This window comes from Amia ocellicauda, chromosome 8 (assembly GCF_036373705.1).
Source record: "Amia ocellicauda isolate fAmiCal2 chromosome 8, fAmiCal2.hap1, whole genome shotgun sequence".
Lineage (NCBI taxonomy): Eukaryota > Metazoa > Chordata > Actinopteri > Amiiformes > Amiidae > Amia > Amia ocellicauda.
The window spans coordinates 6,056,665-6,073,538 of record NC_089857.1 but is presented as its reverse complement, the minus strand read 5'-3'; the positions used below and the strand labels follow the sequence as shown (position 1 = coordinate 6,073,538).

Here is a 16,874-nt window from a genome sequence, read left to right as displayed (position 1 = left end):
CATGCCTGGGCTGTTTTGGTGGCAAAAGAGGGACCTACAAATATTAGGCAGGTGGTCATAATGTTATGGCTGATCGGTGTACAAGCCAGTTCAGAGTGCACAGGTGGCACACGTGTGTTGAATGTTGATACCAACAATGGATGGAAACAATCTGAGAGGCAGAGGAGGAAGAGTACGTGTTAGAGGTGATGGATGAGGGGGAAGAATACGAGGACGAGAAAGACCAAGACCAAGAACAGTAATTTCAGATTAAATTTGGGCAACTGTGATAGAACATGTTCTTGTTCATGGAATGACAATGAGGGAAGCAGGACAAAGAGTACAACCCAATTTGAGCAGATTCTCTGTGGCCACCATAATCAGGACATTCAGAGAAGAGAACAGGTAATTGTTTATTTTTATTTTGGTCATTGAAAGTTTACTGTATACATTTGATTCAGTACATCACTTTGTCAATAGAAAGGGGACTGGGGAAAAAAGAAAACCTTTCTTACCATACAACATTTTACATATATTAGTAATGCCCATTACTATTTTTAATATATGTATACGTTTTTAAATGCATCTTCCCTTATGGAGGATTGCAAGACTACCACATGAGGGTGGAAGGACTACTATGTTCTCCCAACAGCAAGAGGCTCTCATTGTTGATATGGTCCTTCAAAACAATGCCATCCGACTGCATGAAATACAGCAAAGAGTTGTTGAACACAATGTAAACTTAGAAGGAATCAACAGTGTCAGCCTTTCTACCATTGACCGTGTCCTCCAACGCAACAGGGTACGCATTAAGCAAGTGTAAAGAGTACCCTCTGAACGCAACTCAGAAAGGGTCAAAGATCTACAATTTATAACACTTTCAGCGGTGATGCTTACAGCACAATTCTATGCTACTAGCCTACTGTTACTGTAAACTGCACCATATCATAGTGTATGTAAATCAGGAGTGCATACAAATACACTATTGCAGAAGTCTTTCTGTATCACTTACTAAACTACTTATTTATCTTTTTTATAGAGAGAGAGTGTTTGAACTGGATTCCATGGAAAGGCACCATGAATACATTTTTGTAGCTGAAGCATAGTTCAATCTGGCAAAGAGGAGAAGGAGAGGCAGGAACATAATTGGCCAACATGCCATTGTGGAAGTCCCTGGCCAGCATGGTGGCAATGTCACCCTTTGTGCAGCCATAAGCAATTGTGGGGTTCTCCACCATCATGCAGCCATGGAACCATATAACACTGAACTTCTTACCGTACAGCCCTTTCCTCAACCCAACAGAAGAGATTCTTTTGCCACATCAACCTGTTTACTTCCCTCCAGCCCTGTGCCTTCTGGTTTGGATATCGGTCAGGGGCTTGCTGCGCCCCATATATCCTCTCCGTGTGCTCGATCAGTTGCTTCTCTCTCGAATAACACTGTCTCTGCGCTTAATTACTAAAAACAAAGAGGCAGGGGTCCAGGTGAAGGCAATCAAGAGAAGACATGCAGGTAAGTCCAGGTGAGAATGTAGCCGGTGGCGTGCGCTTGGCAATAAGAACAATAAACCAATCCCAACCCCAATCATACAAAAGAAAAGTAAACAACAATATAAGGAAGTAAGAAAACACAATTCATAAGTGAAAAAGACAACTGTGATTTAAAAAAATAATAAGTGCACACAGGGATAGTTAGCAAACGTCAAACTTGTCAGATGATACTAAAATTGGTGGCTCAGCAGATACAATCTCGGCAGCACAGGCTGTTCAGAGGGACTTAGATAATATTCAGTTGTGGGCTGACACCTGGCAGATGAAATTCAATGTGGATCTACCTTGGTTAAGTGCAAGGTATTACATGCAGGTAACAAAAATGTCCACTATAATTACACTATGGGAGGAATAGAACTAGATGAAGTAACACATGAGAAAGACCTAGGAGTCTACATGGACTCCTCACTTTCTCCATCCAAACAATTTGGGGAAGCAATAAAAAAGGCAAACAGAATGTTAGGGTATATTGTCAAAAGTGTAGAATTAAGAACAAGGGCAGTAATGTTCAGACTGTACAATGCACTAGTTAGAGCTCATCTGGATACTGTGGACAGTTCTGGACTCCACACTTCAAGAAAGATATCGCTGCTCTAGAGGCAGAGGAGAGCAACCAGACTTATTCCAGGTCTGAAGGGAATGTCCTACTGAGAGACTGAGGAAATGAACCTTTTCACCCTGGAACAGAAGAGACTACGTGGGGACTTGATTCAAGTCTTCAAAATCATGAAAGGCATCGACCACATCAAACCAGAGGAGCTTTTCCAGATCAGCAGGGACACACATACCCGGGGACACAAATGGAAATTGGTCTTCAAGGCATTCAAAATTGAAAATAGGAGACACTTCTTCACACAGAGAGTTGTCACAATCTGGAACAAAGTGTAATGTGGCTGAAGCTGAAAATTTGGGAACATTTAAAAATAGACTGGATAGGATCCTTGGATCACTCACTTATTAATGGACACCAAAAGAGCATGATGGGTCGAATGGCCTCCTCTCGTTTGTAAACTTTATTTTGTTCTTACACGTCTAAATAAATAAGCGAAATAAATTGTAATAAATCAATGAGGTGCAATCAATTAAGTGCTAAATTGCCCGTCACACCCCACCTGTGACATAAGTTTGTATTGCTTAAAAATTTGTGCATTGTATTTAATTATGGCACAACAAATTTGCAACATCCTGTAAAGCAATACGCCGATAATGTTTCTATTGAATTGTTTTTTATTTTGGCACTAGAAAGCTTCCATAATTTTGCACGTTTACATATTCCTTTCAAAACATAAATTTAACATAACACAAAAAAAAGCAATTTGCTACATTTCTACAGTAATACCATATTTAAATATATTTAAAATCTAAAAAATTTGACCAACCAACAGCTGATTTCCATTTTAGCTGAAGACCTACCCATGTGTTTTGTTTTTCAAGTTCATTACCATCTATACAAAAGCGGACATCTTTGTAATGTCTTTGGAATCATCTTTGTGGCATTTCACCACTCCCTTGCAGTCACAGAGTGGTTTGCAGCCCATCCCAGGATGGTGTCACTTTTCCTCCCACCTTACTCTCCATTCCTTAAACCCATAGAGGAATTATTTTCCTCATGGAGGTGGAAAGTTTATGACCACTGTCCACATGATCAGATGTCCCTCCTGGATGCAATGAATGCTGGATGCCTGGAGATATCTGCAGAAGATTGCCAGGGATGGATCAGGCATGCAAAGACATTCTTTCCCCAGTGTATTGCAAGAGAGGACATAAGGTGTGATGTGGATGAGAACACAGGGTTGACTAGCATTGCTTTAAATCTAGATCTCTATCAATTGGTAGATATCCTATGTATATGTATAGTGTACACATTTTTTGGTATTACAGTACTGGAATTACTGTAGTTTCATTTTGTGTATTTTGGAATTACTATATGCAAAAAATAAAAATAAAAAACTGCAAAAATTAAACATATTGAAGCATACTGCAGCATTTCTGATTCATTCCTGTAACACATACTGCAGTACAGTCTATCCAGTAAAGAGGTGCCATTTTGTAAAGGAATGTTGTTAGTGTTTTTTCGGTCATTGTGAGTGACAAAGTGTTATTGTTGGGAGAAAACTTTTGCTACTGTTATGGTAGAATTAGTTTGTGAGACATGTATGAAGTGTTTTGGTAGTTTTTCTGCATTTTGGATGTGAGATTAACTGTTGTGCCAAGCTGCATGTTGGTAAAGAGAACTGCGTGAAGAGTTTTGAAAAAGTGAACTCAGAATTGAGACGTGTGTAACCAATTGCAAAAAACCTGTAATATATGTATTTTAAGTTGTGTACTGTTTCTTTTTCAAAAAGACAGTTCGCCTAAGCTACAGGATTTCGTATCATGGGACCTCTCAGAAGTATCTTGAAGTAAATACTACATTTTTGACTTCCAGAATTTGTGTTGAAAGTCATTCATTGCTAGTTGTCATACTTTGTCCTTCAAATAGACTCTTGCCTGAAGGAACTGGCAACAACCTACTGGTGAGAGGTAATTATTTCTTAATTTCCATTAATCCTTTCACTTTCAACTAAGGACAGAATTTGAAAGTGTATGTGAACAGAATTATCTTGGCCGTGTTTGGATCTGATGTTGTAAGACAGATTGGAAGTCTTCTACAAGGCTGAGATTGTGAGAGGGTCCAGGTCAAGTATGCCCATGTGGAAGTTGCTTTTAACACTTTTAAACTCCTCCCCATCCCTCCCCTTTTATTAATGTGCAAATTATTGCATATGTATTAGCTCAGAATGGGTTCTCATGTGGTTATCGGACTAATACTGTGCTATGGACTAAGTTTGGAAGTCAGCAAAAAAGTAAAAGCTTGCTCCCTTTGAGAAGGATTGATGCAGCAAATCTTGGCTCTGGTTAGACACAAGCAGCTGGCATTTTTTTTTGTTATATCAGGATCCCAGTGGCTTATCTGCCAATGAATGCTAATAAGGAGTGCTGCACTTGGTTATATAGTCAATACAAATGTCTCAATAAGGACATTTAATTGGGAATGTGTAGTACAAACCTGTTTTTATACATTCAAAATATCTTCTGGCAAAATATATTTGTCTTCAATTACAAATGTGCTCATCATTTTAAATTATTATTCTAAAGGCGGATAATGATTCACCTGTATTTCCTTGCTATGTATTTGAGACTTAAAGCATCAAAGCTGGTTGTATTTGTGTAGGACCAGTTTGTGAATGTGCTCAAACTTGGAAAGGAAATGCTGTTGATAGGAAAATGCTCTTCACTCCCTTAAACACCTGAAACAGACCCTTTAGATTTTTTTAAAAAAGATGAGAAAACAATGTCTATAATTAGAATAATCATTAGTAATCGGTGTGTGGCTTCATTTGAGTGGAATTACATGACACATAATGTAAACTAGGACCAAATCTGACCAAACATGACCCATTTCACCAGGACAACCAGCTATTAAGCTCTGTGGGAGACTCCCTCTCTGTAGAATTTGTGATTGGTTGAAGTGGATAACAAGGTCTTGGAGAAATTGTTTATTTTGGCCTGCAAACTGCGTCACATTCTGCAACTCCCACCACAGTGACACTCTTGAATTCCAACACTGAGCTGCATTTATTCAAATCAAAGCCCTGACGCACAGCCAACCCTGGGGACATCCGTAGTGTGTACTCAACCTTCTGCTTTCAAAAAGTCACTTTCACTATACAACCGTCCAATAAATAGAAATGTGCAGTTTAATCAGTACATTACAGTACAACAATTACCTGTGATAATCATACTATCACCGGGAATGTGAGGGTGAGGGAGATATTGGTAGTATTGGTATCTAGCAGTGTTATCCCACTGGAAAAGTATTATGCATGTAATGTATAGTAGGAACATGATGAAATCAAAATAAGTAAAAAGTATTTCACATATAGCTTTAGAAATATATGGAGAGATTTGAAAGAAACTCTCCTCTGGTTTCATCTGCTCCAATGTGATGTTCTGTTTTTTTAGATAAAATAATGTGATGAAAATTATTAATTGTGATTGAATACTTTCCTTACTGCATATTCATCAGTCAGCCAAGACATCTCAGTTTCCCCCTACCCCCATGAAAATAATAATAAATAAAAACAATCAAATAAAAAAAGACAGAACATGGATCAAAGTATTGTGTTATATTGTGGCAAAATACAATGAAAGTATACAACTTAAAATATTGTTTATATAATTTTGCTGGTAAGAAAAAATATAGTAATCTGGTAATCTACGAATTTCAAAATCATAATTAATAATTTTAAAATCAGTAATCTATGAATTTCCTTTATAGGACACCATGATATTTATGTCAATACAAAATTATAATTTGTTCTCAAACAAATATGTCATTTTTTTAGTTCTCAGCAAAGAAGGTCTTGAAAATAGTTGTGAAAGACTATCACAGTAAAATATGGTAAAACTCAATGCCCCTTTGATTTGCAAAAGCAAATGGATTTAATCTACTTTTTTAATTTTAGCTTAATATACAGCTCTGGAAATAATTAAGAGACAACTTAACATTGATTTCTGAACTTTTTAATTTTTTTCAGAGCTGTAGTTGTTCTCTCTCGAACCCACATTCATTCATAAATACACTCAAGGACAACAGTTTGCACACTCAGAAAAACTAAAAAGCAAATAAACAAACAAACCAAACAAATAGACAGGAAAACAACTCAATTTAAACCTAACAAAGTATTTAATAGTTTCCTATGAGAAGAAGAGAACATTTGCACACCTCTTCTTCTAAGGGTGTGCAAACATTTGTCCAAGATTGCAAGAAAACAAAAGTATAGGCTATAATTTCTGAATATTATGCATCTGGGGAAAAAGACTAAAACAAACAAAAAAACATAAAGCTTTCTCTTTTCGAACTTTTTATTTTCTTTTGGGAATTTGGGTCAAAAAGTATTTTAAATATAGATACAAACAATACTTCCATAGAGTAATGGTTTTATGTACACAAACCAAATAGGGAAACTTATGTTTGACATCTGATGTAGCTTAGATCACAGTTTTCAAATTTGACCATGACTTGACATTTTATTTCCTGTACTTGGGATTTCTGTACCTATTAGCCAATTAACCAGTTAACTGTCTGTATAGTTGCCACAGCAAAACCAGCAAAACAAAGCAATATGAATATGCCTATCAATAATTATGCATGATATTGCCAGCAATGTCATTTGGCTACTAGGTTCCTGTTCTGGTTAATATAATGTCCTAATGTCTAGTTTAGTGGCTATTGTTCTAAAATCATCAGAGAGCATTGCTATTTGATCATGCCCTTATCTCCCAATCTGTGACCTTCACAGTATTCTGATGCAAAGAAACATTAAATACTATAGTTACATATTTGGTAAGATTATCAAGTTTTTAAGGCTAACTTAAAAACCAAGCTGCTTAATTTTACACTTTCTCTGTCCAGCAGTTCTTTGTGGTAACTGCCCTGAGTAGATGATGCTGCGTAACAAATGCTATTATTAATATAATTATTATTATATATTTTACCTTTTTTTGTGATAAGTTTTAAATAATCACAGAAAAGCTACTCTAAGGTAACTGGATACTTTTCAGGCTTTACCAGGAGATCAGTTATAAGACTGTGTTTTGCTTTTGAGCTTGATTTTCTGCTGAATGAGGGTTATATATTTTCAGTGTATGCATTTTTCGTGTATCCACTCTGTTGTTCAGTCAATAGGTGTCTTTAAATATTTGATCAGCAGCATTTTGTAGAGATTGACTATATACAGTTAGTTCCAGTTCTTTACACAGCTGCTGGTGTTTAAAATGAAGATCAGCTCTGAATAATATTTTTTCTTTCCCATTGTGTAACAGTACCATTCCAAACACAGGTGGTATTGACACTATACTCCCTGTTGGCAGGTTAACCACCTTTTCCCTTCCCTCTCAAACTAAAACAATCAATTTATTGTAGCAATTTCAGGGCCAATATTCGTCTGAGCACCAAACACATCCTAACACCTGGGAAAGACCTCACCTGAACATAAAAAACAAACAAACATCAAGTATCAGAAAAAAAAGTACTGCCACTGTCATCCGAATTTGACAGATTCATGTGATATAATATTTCTATTTTTGTGTAAACCATATACATTTCACATATTTGTATCACAGCAATATATAATGTAGGATTGTTTTTTTCCTCCAAAATCTGTTTGATGTAAGTTTGGTGATGGCAGTTTGGTCCCTAAGAATTAAGTTCTGTGTAATACAGGAAATTCTGGGGGGTTAGTATGTAGTTTAGCACCTCGAATAGCAAATTGATGAAAAGAGTAGCTATCGTTACTCCCATTAGAATTATATATATATATATATATATATATATATAGTTTCTCTAAAATATGGGGGAAAAGTATCTGCGCTAAGTAACTCATAAAGCCCTTTGATTTTTTTCCATTTAAAAAGCAACACAGAATGAAAACAGTAATTCACATCAGCAGTTTTAAGTGATATTGCTAATGCAGGCCACAAGACAGTAATAAAAAGTATTCAGATAGCACTACGTTTATCATAAGCTGATAGTTCAATCTCTTAATGCTGCAGTTTTACATTGAATAGGGTTAAGCGCCTTAAAAAATATCAGTTTCCTATTTGAGAAGCTTTACTGTTTTAGCGATCCCAGCAACTGCATGCCCCTCTGATTAATGGAAGTATATCTTTGTTGGGATGATGAAACTCATCTTTTTTTTTAGTTTTTATATAGTTTTTTTATTTTTTATTTTCTACTATAATGCATTTTTTATATATAGAGCTCCAGAATTATATTAATTTAAAATTTCTGAGAATGATTAAAAATGAAATAATGTTGGTAAAGTTTACAAAACATAAACATTATGACAAACAAATAATAAATCAAATGTTTTTTGTTTGTTTGTTTGTTTGTTATTGTATGAAAATGGTTTATTTTTCTCTTACAGTAATAAAAAAAAAGGTTATCACAGTTTTGGTAACTTTATGAGTTCGTACTAGTTAAGAGAAAGTCCCACATGTGTTTTGTAAATGAATCGGTTTTCAGATTAATTCTCAGTTGTAAGCTCTGAAGCAGTAAACGCCATAGAGCTTGTGTTTCTTGTCGGGGAAGCCCACAAAGCGCACAGCTGCCTCGGTGGGACTGCAGCGTCGGCGAGGCCTGGAGATGGGGTACCGGACACTGCCGTCAGCAAGCCAGCCTCCATCGCAGCGGTCGTATCCCATCAGTTTCCATGCGGCATACATCTGGCCAACTTTAGCAATCTCAGATCCATCCTTCTGGCACGCCTGGACGGCCTCATCATAGGTGAACTTGGTTGGGTGTATTAAGTAATAAAAACGGCCTGCAAAGCAACACGGTGGAGTTTCAGTCTAAGCATCTACTCAGGGTTTGCATTTTATCAGCTGAAATGGCAATAAGAAAGGGATAAAAAGAACAGCATGCATGCAAAGATAATCTAAGTCTGTAGCTTTACAATAAAGAATGCAAGTAGTCTAAAGTATTGGTTCAACAGCAAATACTGCTCAACAAACAGCATATCAAAACCAAATTCGTGTTCCAAAGTACTTCTTACCTTTGTAGTTTGATGTAAAGCAGAACACATCATATCGGCTCTTCTCTCTATCGCGAAAGCCGTAGTTCCTCACACCGGGAACCGTATCTTTGCCTCCGCAGGGTTCTCGGGGTTGGGTGATGGGGTACTGCACAGACCCATCACTGAGCCAGCCTGCATTGCACCAGTCCAAGCCCGATCTCCATGCGTCATAGAGCTGGTCAAAGGAGGCCACTCGGGCATCTTGATCCAAGCAAGCCTTCTCGGCATCAGCGAAGTTCAGGTTGTAGCGCCCGATGCGGAGAAAAAAGGGAAACACGACTCCTGCGGATGAAAGTGTCGTTTTAATGAACAGGTTGTTCCAAAGTAAGGATACAGTTTCAGCAATATATGGAAGAACAAGCACAAACATTTTATCATTATTTATTTAGTTAACTATGATATATTTTTAATACAAATGATTATGCCCTGATTTGTCGCTTTTGTCGCTTAAATCCCCGGATTTGTCGCTTAATTGTTAAGGATAGTACTTGAGGAAAGGGTGCCCCATGTGTAAATACAAGTGATCTAATGCTACAGCTGAAATTAAGCCAGAATTACAAACTAATTCATTTGTCTTTTCTGAAATCTGTAGGAAGGGACTTTGAGATTTGTAAGCAGATGTTGAAATAAAATGATGAGATACGTTACTGGGGACGTAGCTATGCCTTCCTACACAGCAGGATCTTTGCCATTGCTGATTTTTAGAAGAAAACTTGAACATTTGGAAGTAAAAAAACTCTCAAGGATTCAGGTATATTCCAGTCAACCAATGTGAGGTGGACTGCTGTGCCGTCATCCTTCTCATTGTCCTTGTGTTGGCCCAAATACACGCTTTTATCTGCAGTTCCTCAGGGAAATAGACTGTATCTTATCTATAGTGAAGCAGAAAATACTGCAGTCCCTAATATTTTTCACAAAGTACAAGTGCATTAAACAGTATTATAATATGTTCAGAATTGTATTAAAAACTTTTGCAAGCAACCTTTTTAACAGAGACATTGTAAAGCGCTTTGATTAGAATTGGTGTGTTAACTTAAGGACACTGAAATACAAAGCAGTTTAGAGCATCAGAAGGGAAATATAGGGCAATGCTAATAAGAAAGCAAATCTCAAAAGCATTGCCATTGCTGAACAGAAATGTCAACTTGGAGCATAACACTTCTCTTTTAGCATTTCTCTGGAATAAAAAATGTACCTTTTTATTTGTCATGTAAGTAAAAATTGAAAGACTCCTTTCAATGTGTTGCTTTAAATACAAAAAAGACCAGATGCATCTCTAATGAGAAAGCCTTAAATAAATTAATATCTATCTATATATATATATATATATATATTTCGTATTATAATTCATTCAATATCTCTAGACCAAACACAAGGGAATGAACAGTGCTGCACAGGGAGCATTACTTTAGTCGTTTTATTGTTCTGCAGTGGCAGGGTATGTTTAAAGGTCTTAACCTTGTTTTCAGGTGACTAATATACCACCGCTTTCAAGCTAAATTATAGTGGGATGTATTTGTCTATGTGGTGAAATACAGAAAGTAAGAAGCAAATTTTTACTTAGAATGGGGATTTGATTAATTAATTAATTAATCATATTGACCATTATGCATGTAATGGAGCATTGGTTTGGACCAGGGGTAGTCAATAGGGGGACCGCGGGCCAAATCCGGACCGCCAGACGCTTTCGACTGGACCGCGAGAATAATTTCAATTAACTTATTATCATAATTTTTTTTTTTTTTATGTAATGTTACGGAGGTTTGTTACACTCAGTGTGTATTATTATGTGGAACTTAATAGCATCCCTTCCTGGTTATTAGCCAATAGGATGTTACGTATTAATATGGGATGTCCTATATAGAGCTCGTATTCCCGTTAGTTAGTTGATTGATTGCTCACAGATTCCCGGTTTGGGCGTTTCTATACACGTTATGGACTGGGGCAAGAGTGTCACTTTATACTCATCAAAAACACAGGTATTCGGTTTGTTTTCCTGATTTCTATGAATAAACAGCTAAACTGCGGATCATTTGTCATGTGGACATATTTCAACCTTGCCTCCAAAATATAAAAGTGCAAACACATGACCAATGGGGGGTAACGGTTACATAGCTTGTATTCATCTAGAAACTCCTATATCAGCGGCAGAAACAGACGATTTCCAATGAAGATGCATATTTCACAAATCGAGAATTGTGCATCCTCACCCGTTTCAGTTACAGAGCTCCACCGAAATAGATCTCTGTGATTGACAAGCACCAGAAACCGCATCTAGTTTGCCTGCATAATGTCGGTTGATATGTGATTTTACGCTGGTGATATGTGGTTGTGAAGCAAAGATATGTTTGAGTCCAAATCTGCCTGATTTCATGGAGATTTTGAGCTATGTTTTTCAACTTCGAAATGACACAGAATTTCGCATTTTAGGTCTCCAATTGTCAAAATCTTGTGGGGGACCCCCAGACCCCCTGCCCTCAATTTCTCAATCCTCTTTGCCCTCATTTTTCAAAATTAATTTTGTGCAGTGCATAGTGGGGCGAAGGGGAATGGTAAAGACTTGAATCTAATAAGACACAAAATGCTTGAAAAGTTCATATTATGTTTATCTATATGCCTACAATAATCTTTAACAAATTAAAATTAAAAGTGGTCTGAAACCATTTTAATACTAAAATTTTCATTTATTAGTCAGTTGAATACTAAATATAAGCAACTAGGTATATTACTAATTCACATAATTGTGTGTATGTGTTGGAAAGGGTCAATTGAAGGTGTGATCCCCCCCCCTCTGATGCCTGGACCTTGACTATACCTTGACCAAGAAATTTGGACCCTGACACTAAATAATTGACTACCCCTGGTTTGGACTATCTGATGCTGAGGGAAATGTGACACCAGCTGGATCAGCACAAGCACTTCCAACATGATATGACACTACTTGAACATTTTTAAATTTTTAAAATGAACAAATGAATGGTTTTTAAATGAACAATATTTTATGATCATTACTCATATGCACTCAAATGCATGTTAAGGATAATAGTGAGATTCTAGTCATGAAAGCATGAAAAATGTTGATATCACGTACAACAAATAATAATTGAAATAGGACTGTTCAAACTGTTATTTACTTATTACTAACTTGAAAGAAGGCAAAGTTTTACAATACTCTTAAAACTAAATAAACTAAGCCATACTAGCCTTCAGCTTTTTTCTGTTATTATAAATTCAAACACATATATAACAGTGGAGACTTTCCATTTTCTTTGACTGATAAAACTATATTCTGTTCTTAAGCTAAATTAGTCGTTTATTTGGATGCATTCGATGTTTGTTCAGACTGTTGGGTCTGAACCAAAAAACAAAATGTACCAGGTTAAACTTCAGTTAAGAAGCTAGAGGTTATTATTACACAACATCATCAAGTTGATTCTGAATTTTAAAAACAAGCCAATCTATGGTTGATTGGAATTTAGGCTTTGAATACATAGACGATCATTTAATTCCCTCAAGGTTTCCTCCCCTTAATGTTTAATCCCACACTGTTAAAGAGCTGGAATTGAGACCAACCCAATACCACCCTTTCCTTAGTCAGAGTTTGGCTCTCCCCATTGTAGCATTTTAGTCTTTTTGATACTGGATTGACCGGTGCCAACAAAACAACAAATAATGAGAACAAAATCGGGGGTGCAAGGAACAGTTTTTATTCTCAGGCAGTTTACGAACCACACAGAACTTTGTCTCTGTCTAAAGTACTTCAGCTTGACGGAAACCAGGGGAACCTCTATGTATCTCCTTGTCCCCCCTGTTACCATGCCAGGTTAACTTTCAACTCTGGAAGCTACAATAATTCCCTTTAATAATCAGATCCCCAGCCTCCAACACAACAAACTGACAGACACACACTTACGGCAGTCCCTCTATCCACCTAAAAGTCTCAGATCGCTATACTATAACTAAATGCAATAGCCAAGCAAATCCAAGCCTAGTCATTTTCCAAAAAAAGTTTTCTTCCCTTTACTGTTAAATCACGTCTTTGAACTGAACGCTGAAGGTCTAAAAAAAGGATCTCATTAAAATGATGGATCTAATATCAATATTTAAAAAGCCTAATTGTCATAGTCTGAGCTATTTCTAACTTCTACTTTCATCCCGAGCGCTGCCTTGGTCGCCTCTTTGCCAAACTAGCCCGGCAGTTCTGCCAACATTGTGGAGCCACACTACATTTTTTATTGGATCGGATTTCCTGCCACTAATCATTTTGATCACTTAAGTCTATACCCTGAGTAGAGGAGGTTTATAAATCTCCTTATTTAGCAAAGATCGGTGCAAAGACTAAGGGTGAGATGTACTTTGCAGACATCTAGTAATTCGGACTAGTGTTTATGAAATGGGAAATACGTGCTAATAAAACAGAACTCCGGGGGATTCTGGGTATTTCTTTTTTATTTTGATAAAATATGTCTTTTGTTTAGATTGTTACTTGACATTGTAAAGAAAATGGTTTGGAAATTCCCTGAGGATGTAAGTGGATCTAGGATATTGTGCAGCAATATTAGTTTTATCCAGCTTTCTCTGCTATACGGTATAATATTAACTTGCCTTTCCAACTCAGTTCATTCATCAGAATCAAGAGCTCTTTTGAGAAGATATGTATAACAGCAGTAAAGCTGAACATATACAGAGTACGGATCAAGCAAGAAATGAAGAAACTGAATAAGGCAGATGCTTTTAGGTACTCCTTGGGTTTGGGAAAAAGAGAACTAAAAACAAAGAGAAGTTTATAGCCATATAGCTGATTTTTTAGGAATCAAATGGCCTCTTTGTAAGGCAAACATTAAACATACTGTCTCGAGCCAATCAGAACTCAGAATATGTTGATCCTGCTATTCTTTATACACTCACCTAAAGGATTATTAGGAACACCATACTAATACTGTGTTTGACCCCCTTTCACCTTCAGAACTGCCTTAATTCTACGTGGCATTGATTCAACAAGGTGCTGAAAGCATTCTTTAGAAATGTTGGCCCATATTGATAGGATAGCATCTTGCAGTTGATGGAGATTTGTGGGATGCACATCCAGGGCACGAAGCTCCCGTTCCACCACATCCCAAAGATGCTCTATTGGGTTGAGATCTGGTGACTGTGGGGGCCAGTTTAGTACAGTGAACTCATTGTCATGTTCAAGAAACCAATTTGAAATGATTCGACCTTTGTGACATGGTGCATTATCCTGCTGGAAGTAGCCATCAGAGGATGGGTACATGGTGGTCATAAAGGGATGGACATGGTCAGAAACAATGCTCAGGTAGGCCGTGGCATTTAAACGATGCCCAATTGGCACTAAGGGGCCTAAAGTGTGCCAAGAAAACATCCCCCACACCATTACACCACCACCACCAGCCTGCACAGTGGTAACCAGGCATGATGGATCCGTGTTCTCATTCTGTTTACGCCAAATTCTGACTCTACCATCTGAATGTCTCAACAGAAATCGAGACTCATCAGACCAGGCAACATTTTTCCAGTATTCAACTGTCCAATTTTGGTGAGCTTGTGCAAATTGTAGCCTCTTTTTCCTATTTGTAGTGGAGATGAGTGGTACCCGGTGGGGTCTTCTGCTGTTGTAGCCCATCCGCCTCAAGGTTGTACGTGTTGTGGCTTCACAAATGCTTTGCTGCATACCTCGGTTGTAACGAGTGGTTATTTCAGTCAAAGTTGCTCTTCTATCAGCTTGAATCAGTCGACCCATTCTCCTCTGACCTCTAGCATCAACAAGGCATTTTCGCCCACAGGACTGCCGCATACTGGATGTTTTTCCCTTTTCACACCATTCTTTGTAAACCCTAGAAATGGTTGTGTGTGAAAATCCCAGTAACTGAGCAGATTGTGAAATACTCAGACCGGCCCGTCTGGCACCAACAACCATGCCACGCTCAAAATTGCTTAAATCACCTTTCTTTCCCATTCAGACATTCAGTTTGGAGTTCAGGAGATTGTCTTGACCAGGACCACACCCCTAAATGCATTGAAGCAACTGCCATGTGATTGGTTGGTTAGATAATTGCATTAATGAGAAATTGAACAGGTGTTCCTAAAAATCCTTTAGGTGAGTGTATATTATCACATACTGGAATATAATCATTTTGTGGATGCAAAGATAGTGGATTGCAATTAAACAATACAACAGCTAGTGCAAACAAATGACATTTTCACAAAGATTCCAGGAAGATTTAGAATAATATTTCTGGAAATATATTATATAGGTTCTGCAGTGCTGAACACGTCACATATGTTTGAATCCTATACTTCAAAAAAATCCAAACAAACATTACCTTCCAGATCCAGTGCTACGACACCCGTATCATCTTCGAGGCCATCTATGATTTCACACTTGTACTTCCCATAGTCATCCAATGTGACGTCAGTGATGACGAGGGAGGCGTCATTGTCACTGGCCTGCTGGAGAAACACCCTGCCATGGTAACTGCCATAACTCTTTTTGTGGTATCCCATGGAAACAAAGACATCGATCTCCTTGAGGTAATCTGATGTGAGCTTAGTCCATTTGATCCTCATCTTTTGGTTAGGGTTGGGGGCCGCTTGGGAATCACGGAAGAACTTGCAAGGCAGGGTGACATTGCCACCACGATGAGAGATGACTTTGGATTGCTCTGTCACCACTGACAGGCGAGGCCCATTTTCTGAAATGGAAACAAGACTTATTGTTATTAGCATTGCTTGCCGTCACTTTAGCACCGTGCCTGAACCAGGTCAGAACTTCGACCCACGGCCTTCAATCACAATTGAAAGACTTGATGGCAGTTTTTAGTAGGTAGAGGGAAAGAGCCTCTGAGTGATAAAAATCATAAATATATGATTGAATACATATCACAAAGGATATACTGTTCTTTCCCTCTTAAAAAAGGAGGAATTCCAATGAAAATACATTCAGGATTAGCAACTATATTGCACCACAATGACGTGTGTATAACAGCTGATAAGACTAACACTGAGATTTGGGTTTATCTGTAGGAATTTTAGGCAGAAAGCCCACTTTGGTTACCCAACATCAATCAGGTCACACAGTGGATAAGGAGCTATGCACATGCTATAATCTTGACATCATGGCTGCCAGTACACTCCAGGGTTAGATCTTAATAAGAACTGCGGACATGCTACTAATAAAGACAAGTTATTTTGTCTGTCAGTGCATAATCCCCAGTTAGCACAGCATTAGCTCCAGGGCTGCATGCTTTGTGAATGGCTCTTGTGTTTGCAGCACCTGCAGTAAGAATTACACCAAGGACAGCAGGTGTTTGGAAAAGACTTGAACTGCAGTATCTGGAAATGGAAACTAAAAGTGAAAGTGTAAGGTCAAGTTCTATTATTTATTAAACATGGAAAAGAAAAACAGTTATGATTCACACACACAACAAATCTGTAAATATTTTGATAATAAAATTAATCAGAATTAATATATCCCTGCTGTACGCTTTCTGTCATCCAAATGTTTCCTTGGCCCTGATACAAATGTAACACTGGACATCAGCCAAACTTTCATAATTTATATTTAAACAGACCACAGCAGCCGTTTATTTATAAGGGAACAAAGCATTTACTCAAAAGTAAATACACAGTACAATGGATTCACCATTCTAATATTCTAAGCATATCTCAGCATTTAATACTGAAATCTTCAATTGCAAAAAAATCACT

At 37.5% G+C, this 16,874-nt stretch overlaps 1 protein-coding gene across 2 annotated transcripts in view; it reads right to left on the bottom strand.

Annotated features, from left to right (window-relative positions):
- Positions 1-6,080: 6,080 nt before the first annotated feature.
- hapln1b (hyaluronan and proteoglycan link protein 1b) overlaps positions 6,081-16,874 on the bottom strand; it is a 32,044-nt gene continuing 21,250 nt past the window's right edge. For both annotated transcript variants that reach the window (XM_066711887.1, XM_066711888.1), the window contains exons 3-5: positions 15,491-15,859; positions 9,129-9,431; positions 6,081-8,897 (exon numbers count right to left, since the gene is read on the bottom strand). In XM_066711887.1, coding sequence (XP_066567984.1) covers positions 8,608-8,897; positions 9,129-9,431; positions 15,491-15,859 — 962 coding nt within the window. In that variant the 3' untranslated portion in view covers positions 6,081-8,607. The remainder of the gene's footprint in view (positions 8,898-9,128; positions 9,432-15,490; positions 15,860-16,874) is intronic.